This window comes from Cydia pomonella, chromosome 3 (genome assembly GCF_033807575.1).
Source record: "Cydia pomonella isolate Wapato2018A chromosome 3, ilCydPomo1, whole genome shotgun sequence".
Classification (NCBI taxonomy): Eukaryota; Metazoa; Arthropoda; class Insecta; order Lepidoptera; family Tortricidae; genus Cydia; species Cydia pomonella.
This window is the reverse complement of record NC_084705.1, coordinates 14,736,914-14,745,285: the sequence shown is the minus strand read 5'-3', so window position 1 is coordinate 14,745,285 and position 8,372 is coordinate 14,736,914. Positions and strand designations below refer to the sequence as shown.

At 36.1% G+C, this 8,372-nt stretch overlaps 1 protein-coding gene across 1 annotated transcript; it reads left to right on the top strand.

Annotated features, from left to right (window-relative positions):
* The first annotated feature begins 210 nt into the window (after positions 1–210).
* LOC133516138 (vacuolar protein sorting-associated protein 4) lies at positions 211–8,320 on the top strand. The gene is made up of 2 exons (XM_061848911.1): positions 211–386; positions 5,410–8,320. Exon 2 carries the CDS (start codon positions 5,423–5,425, stop codon positions 6,737–6,739), a length of 1,317 nt encoding a protein of 438 aa, XP_061704895.1. The 5' UTR covers positions 211–386; positions 5,410–5,422; the 3' UTR covers positions 6,740–8,320.
* Positions 8,321–8,372: the final 52 nt, after the last annotated feature.

Here is an 8,372-nt window from a genome sequence, read left to right as displayed (position 1 = left end):
TAGGTGGAAACAACCCTATTAGAGTGACAGAGAAAAATGCCCGTAAAATTGATGAACTTCGATTTTCGCGGTTATAGCCCAAGGACGCAGTTATGCGTTAGAGGGAGCAAGCGATAATGGTATCTCATTTCACTGCGTAGCTGCGTCTCTCAGGCTTTACCGGTGTAACCGCCATTTGTTCGATCGATTGAACTCGATTCAAGCTCTCATGCTTATGGGGCCTTATTTTAGTATAGCAACATTATAGGATTGTGTCATTTCATTTTTCGTGACAAATAAATCTTATTTGGAAATCTGAATTTCTGTTTTCTTATAAATTTACGCATTAATTGATTTGCTGTATTGTTTTTAAAGTGTTTGGGAAAAACTTAATCTATTTGTTAATGGTACGTATTGTAAAATAATGTAAATTTACAATTATAGCTTACCCTACAATCTTCTCATTACTTGTTCTCCTTGACGGTTCTTTAATCAGGAGGATAAATGCTTTTAGTCCCAAGTTCATCAGTTAAACACTACAAACCTGAACTACTAAGCAAACATCCTACTTATATCGAGTGTGTCATGAACAGAGTACAGGTGCTTGAGGAGCTGTTCTGTTGTAAAAGTAGATTTTCTTAATCTTATTTCTTAATAGGTGACTCATGGGTCATTAAGTATACTAGCTCATCAGTATTGTGGAGAGGAATTGGTAGTGTTTTGCTTATGTTTATTATTTTTAAAGAACAAATTGCCGATTATTATTACCCCAGGGTCTACTATTACTGTTACTACCCATACCTTGAACACAATTAGCTTAATTTGTTATTGCATTAATACAATTTTATATGTTATAGACTTTATTGATGTCTATAAAACAGAATTTGGAACCTTTTATTTATTCTATAGCACCATCATGATATTGCCCAATATAAAGATGATTTATTTATTATTATTATTTATTATTATTTTATTTGATATACTAGCAGCTCTTGGAGCTGATGCGTGTATATCGCAGCACTTGTGTTTATTTAGCACTTTTTAATGTTCTAAAATGTGTATCTAGTCTATTTTTGAAAGAGTTCGCTGACGGTGCACTAACAACAGTTTCTGGTAGAGAGTTCCACACATTTACTACACAATTTGGCAAGAAGTGTTTCCTAGGGTTGCTAGCACATGGAGGTTTGACAAGTTTTTTAGAGTGTCCTCTTAACCTTACCTTCTGGCTTGATATGTATAGGTCTTTAATATTTGGAACATTGTAGTGTCCAGACAAGACTTTGTATGTCTCAATAAGATCGCCTCGCTTCCTTCTGTCCTCCAATGTTGCAAGACCTAATTCCTGAAGCCGTTCTTCATATGGCTTGTCTTTCAGTGAAGCGACCATTTTAGTTGCTCTTCGCTGTACTTTTTCCAGCAATTACTAGCAAATATGGGCAAATTTTTGTATTGACCTCTGTTAAAGTTGCAACCCCGCCTATGTATGTTGCCTATGTCACCCACATAAAAATACACCAATTGACATCTCTTAGGCTGAAATATGTTGTTACAGTGAAACACAACGCAAACATACTAACATCTATACTTCATAATGTTCTTCTTCTTTCTCATTCCATCATTGTTGAGGGTTGCGACCACATATGATTTGTCTCAGTCAGTTTCAGGGGCCCATCTAATGGGCGGTAAGTCACCGCTTGTCTCGATAACTAGTGAAAACATTGTTATGGCAGGTGCCCGTACGTCTTTTGCAATAACCCAGTCCCTTTGTCCACCCAAACTTAATCCACAATACACTTACACACACAACACACGCAATACACTTTTTCTACAATAGTCGCAATGCCTGTTGTGACCGTTCACTTTTTCTACAATAGTCCCAATGCCTGTTGCGACCGGTTCATGGGTGTCTAATTGTCTATTGTTGCGCCTGTGAACGGATTCCAGCAGGCGTTCTACATGACATTAAAGCTCTCCAATGGGACTCTACGTGTTGAATCTATCCCCACGCAAGCCTATCAAAAGACCGGGATTTATAGGCCCGTGAAATCCAAGGAGATGATAATAATAATAAAATACTTGCTCAAAAAGTGCAATATTTTAATACAGTTGCTTAAAAAGTGCTACTTTACGTAGCTGTTTAGTGTTCGAAAAGTTGGTTTTTGCGGACTAGTGCTATTTACTTTTCCAACATTTTTAAATTTATTTCCGACCGTAATCTATACGTCCACACCAAAGAGTTTGGATGTCCAAAAACTTTATAGTCATAGTCATAGTTTTTTATTTGCTAGAATTATGGTACATTGTAGATGGTGGGCATAATAAAATAAAATAAAAATAAAAAGCCCATTTATTCCAAAACCAACTTACGCTATAGCCGCTATAGGTAAACGAAAAATAAATACAGTAATTTTTTATTTTATTTTATTAACTAACACAAAATAATTCATTTACTCTATTTATAACTAAGTAGGTTTGGACCCCTCTCGGGTGAAGTCCTCCTCCAAATCATGCCATAGCGCTTTCTTGAGCTACTTCCTGCCAGTTCCTTACTTTTCGTTGTAAGTCGTCTGCCCAACGAGCGTTTGGTTTGCCCTGCCTTCTCGTTCCTTTTGGATTAGTCTACAGCGTTGACGATCTTAGTCCATTTCTCTTCGTGCATTCTTGCCACGTGACCGGCCCACTTCCATTTTGATCTTAATGCGTATTCTAGAGCATCAATGCATTTTGTTTTTGTCTTATATGGTCATGTCTAATTTTCTCAATTAATTTTATATTTCATATATTTCTTTCTATGGCTCTCTGACATTTAACATTTTTTTCTTTAGCCTTGTATGTAAAATTCCACGTGCGACTGCCGTATGTAAGTGTAGGGAGTAAACACGAATCTATTACTCTTTTTTTTAGCTTCAGTGGTATATCGTTTTTTAAGATTTCTTTCATACTCCAGAACTTGGTCCAAGTCTTTTTAACTTTCCGCTCTATTTCGTCAAAATTATTTGTTTGATTGAATGAAAGCTGTTTGCCGAGATAAACGAATGATGGGACTATTTCGATTGTTTCATTGTCCAAATAGATAGTTCATTTTTAACATTTGTTATGATTTTTGTTTTTCGCAAGTTAATGGCTAAACCAATTTTTTTACTAGCGCTACTTAAAGAGTTCAACATAAATTGTAAGTTTGTAGAGTCGTCTGAAATAAGGACTAGTCAGCGAAGTAGATATGTGTCAAATTTTTGTTCTTTATGTTTATTCCACTTCCTGACCAGTTAAGATTTTTCAGTACGTATTGTAAGACAGTTATAAATAAAGTTGGAGAGAGTGGGTCTCCTTGTCTCACCCCTCGTTTTATGTTAATTTCTCTACCGGTACTCTCGAGCTTCACTCTGCTCCTACAGTTTCTATAGATGTTCTTAATGTGGGCATAATACCTTTATTTATTTCGCCATTACACGTTTATTACGTCCAATAAATATTATTACACTGTATAAACTAAATATTTAGTCGTTGTTATCTAAATAAAATCTTATATAATACGATATTTCATTAAAACATTTTTTTATTATTGGCTGAATGAAACTATCATACCCACATTGGCTGTCGTTAACAGAAAAAATTAAAAATTAAAAAGTTAAACCGGCGCCCGGTATTTGCAGAATTTTCACTTAAAATTTAGTTATATCAAAATAATTCAACTTAAATTGCAACTGTTACAGTGTTTTTGTATGAAATGAGTTCTTGTGATTAATTTTTGCAATGTATATCATCGCTGAACGTAGTGTACCTTTAGTACTGAATTAACAATAACATTCAAGTTTAGGGGAAAATTCGTAACTGTAAGGTTTGTATTAAAAAAATTTAACCGCCAAAATGATAAAATATATGCACACAGTTCCCAAGAAGCTTCTGAAAAAGTTCCAAGGGTAGAAATAGGCCACCATCCTGCATATGTCATGGTTTGGTGGGGAGTATCCTATGAAGGCGTCACAGAGCTTCATTTTTGTGAACAAGGGGTAAAAATACGTGCTACGAACTATCAGAACGACATTTTGAAGAGACATTTTTAAGCCGCTAAATGATACTTTATTTGCCGGTAAGCACTGGATATTTCAACAAGACTGCTCCTGCACATAAAAATATTTTGAAGGACAAAGCCTGCTCTAAACCTCATCGTAATGTAGAGTCTCTTAAGTTAGATTTAGTGCGGGCAGCGGCTTCCATACCCATCGATACCGTCCGTGCCGTCATAGACGAGTGGCCGGGCCGTTTAAAGAAGTGCGTTAAAGTAAAATGAGGACATTTTTAATAAATATATTATTTTATAGAATCTGCATGATATATATTAATAAAAATAACCCTGATTTATTTATAAGCCTTCTTTTATTTTCAAAATAAATGTAGGACAGAATTTATGGCAAGACTACGTATTAAAAAACGTCGTTCAAAGTACGTGTGCAAGTGTAATTATTTACCTGTCTCGTGCCTTTTATTCGTCTACGGCTCACAAATGACATCTCGGGACTACGAGTCAGGATAATGACATACTTTGTACAATTGCATTGAAATGTACTAAGTATTATTATGAACTTTTGACGGCCACCAACTTAAACATTACAGTGACTAGTTAAAATTCACTTTTATCCATTGCAATAAGGGTTTTACAAAAATTTTTCATTTGCATGTTTAATAAAATTTTCATAAGACTTTGGTGGGTCAGAAGATTGTTACATTATTTATGTTACAGAAGAGAACTGCTCTTCAAAAACTGCTGTTATTAGGGTAGGGTAGGGCATGTCTGCACACTGTAGATAGTATGACTGTAATGAGGCCTGAATGGTTTCTAGTAACTCGTTTATTTGTATGAATTGTTGGTTATTTACATACTTAACTTACATATTTAACTTCTGGTTTTGAATAATCATCTTATAGACTAGAATTCAATATTATTATACCTTTTGCATAGCACACTGCGTCCGATTCGCACGTCGGAGCAAGCGGGACGTCGCTATGATACGCGCATAAGAGTCAAACCACGATAAGTTGGCAGCGATTTTGATAGCCCAGACGATGCACGGGTTATTTTAAACGTCAAACTTTTATCAAATTATGACGTTTACTCGATACTTGCAGCGTCTGGGCTATCAAAATCGCTGCCAACTTATCTTGATCTTACTCTAGCGTTGTCTCGCTAACTTTAGAGCGACGTGCGAATCTCCCCCAAGTCTTGCCCCATAGAGACCATCATTTTGACGCAAGAGGTACATAACAAGCCTAGAACCAAGACCACACAGCATCAATCATGATCTTGTTAAAAAACGGTAAAAAATCATTAAAATTATGCCTATATCACCATATATCACCCAGAGAACCTAAATTAATATACCTCTGTAATGAATAAGAATGAAAAATCGAATTTAATTTGTTTGTTTCCAGGTGAAACCTTATAATGGCTTCCTCTAACACTCTACAAAAAGCAATCGACCTTGTCACTAAAGCCACAGAAGAAGATAAAAACAAAAACTATGAGGAGGCCTTACGTCTCTACGAACATGGAGTTGAATACTTCTTGCATGCTGTTAAATATGAGGCCCAAGGTGAACGGGCTAAGGAAAGTATTAGAGCCAAATGTCTTCAGTATTTGGATAGAGCTGAAAAACTAAAAGAGTACCTAAAGAAGGACAAAAAGAAAAAGCCTGTGAAGGATGGTGAATCCAAGAGTGAAGACAAAAAGAGTGACAGTGACAGTGATTCAGATGATCCTGAGAAAAAGAAATTACAGGGGAAGCTTGAGGGTGCTATAGTTGTTGAGAAACCACATGTTAAATGGAGTGATGTTGCTGGCCTTGAAGCAGCTAAGGAAGCTCTGAAGGAAGCTGTTATCCTGCCCATTAAGTTCCCTCACTTGTTTACAGGCAAAAGAATACCTTGGAAAGGCATTCTTCTTTTTGGGCCTCCTGGTACAGGTAAATCTTATCTAGCTAAGGCAGTTGCTACAGAAGCGAATAATTCTACATTCTTTTCAGTTTCTTCATCAGATCTTGTCTCTAAATGGCTTGGTGAATCAGAGAAGTTGGTAAAGAACCTATTTGAGCTTGCTCGTCAACACAAGCCGAGTATCATTTTCATCGATGAAATAGATTCTCTATGTTCATCACGTTCTGACAACGAATCTGAGTCTGCCAGGAGGATTAAAACTGAATTCCTTGTACAAATGCAGGGTGTAGGAAATGATATGGACGGTATCTTAGTACTCGGCGCCACAAATATACCCTGGGTTCTCGATGCTGCCATCAGACGACGTTTTGAGAAGCGTATTTATATTGCTCTGCCAGAGGAACATGCTCGATTGGACATGTTCAAGCTTCACCTAGGAAACACCAAACACATGTTGTCTGAGCAAGACATGAAAGTCCTGGCTGCGAAAACTGATGGCTATTCCGGAGCCGATATTAGCATTGTAGTGAGAGATGCTTTAATGCAGCCAGTCCGTAAAGTGCAATCTGCAACGCATTTCAAGAAAACTTCTGGGCCTAGTCCTAAAGATCCTAATGTCATTGTGCATGACCTGTTAACGCCGTGCTCACCTGGTGATCCCGGGGCTATGGAGATGACTTGGATGGAGGTACCTGGGGAAAAACTGGGAGAACCTCCGGTTACAATGTCAGACATGCTTCGATCGCTAGCAACGTCTAAGCCTACCGTCAATGATGATGACATGGTTAAGTTGAAGAAGTTCATGGATGACTTTGGTCAGGAAGGTTAAAAAATGTTTAAAGTTATCGAGCACTTAAATAATTTGTATCACATGTTGAAATAATTACTGTTAAGCTCCTGAATGTAACTCGCAGAATGTATGAATTTTATTTAATGCTTCACATGATGAATTGGGGTTTGACAGAATTACTTTTTCACTTACCACTAGCTATACTTGACAAAGCATAATCTCAATTGGTTTACAATCGCGAGCAAATCTTGACGTTCATTGCGACCTCATATGTAAAAAGTGGTTAAAATAAAATAGAAATAGGATTTGCTTACTTGTCACATCTTACCTTAAGGTTATTTACAGGGCCTTTATTTTTGAGAATATCTATAATCTATTTATTTACATAAGCAGGTGACCTAGATTAAATTGAACAATGTGCCTGTTTAACACATTCACTGTAGCGACCTGCTAGGCGGATTCTCTGTTCGTATGCACTTTTCGATACTTTTCCCGTGCTATCGGCTACGAACCTTACGCGTAGCTCGCGCTTTTAGTGAATGCGTTAATACTAGTTTAAGATTCAACTGTTATGAAAACCTTTGCATTTGATTTTCATACTATTGTTACTTTCATTACGTGGGCATAAAAAACGGTAAGATTTAAATCACTTGTTTGTTGTAATTTATTAATTGCTACTGTTTATTAGTTTTGGCTCGTTGGTAACCTGTTAAGCTGCAAGAAGTAGCTACACGACCTAAATGTTCATTAATCATATTTGCTGCTTTTGATTTGCAATAAGGCATGGTAGATAAGGAGTTGATATATTAACATTTCAGCTCATGGTATTTCATAATAGCACCTTGGCCCTTTTTATTGTCTTCTGCCGAAGTTTGAGATATGCTATTTTGTCTTATGCATTGCTTGTATCGGCGATAATCCCATATTCTATTTGTCTCGTGCTAAGACTATTAAACTATTTTAACAGTTGCAAGATATTTTTTAGAATTGTTCCGTTTATATAAATATAGGTAGGTATTCCACAGGATTTAAGTAAATCTGAGGGCCTACCGCGAACACCGTTCGCAAATTGTAGGCATCTTTCTCTGTCACTGTGATTCCACCCTTAATTGGAGTAAAATAACTCGCGGTAGGCCCTCTGTTCATAACAGCTGTGTTCTGTATTACAAAAATATTTACTTATAGCAAATATTTCAGGTACGCCGCGCATTGAAAAGGGATTTGGTCATTTATGTCCCTTTTCGTGTTTAAGGTTTCGTAATCATAATGAATGACATTGAGGCATTGTTTTTAAAGCCTGACCAAACCTGACTGTCATTTTCTTTTGAATGACAGTTCAGTATAGTATGAAAAAAATCGTTCCAATGAAATTCCGCAATAAAGCGCGTGATCATTTAGGCTTTATTTCATTTGTATTATCTGATGAGTAAAGTACATTTATTTGTCAATCGTAATATTCGTAATGCTTAGAAAGTCAATGGCTTCACATTTTTCTCATTATAACACGTTAATTAGGTAGGTAGGTCTCTTATTATTATATTTATGTTAAATGTACTTTCCTCTTTTATTTTTGTAATAATATTGTTAAGAGAGTATAAATAAATATTATTGATTAAAACATCTGATGTTTATTATTGTTGTATCCCTCGTGTTTTTTAAATAAAACTATAGG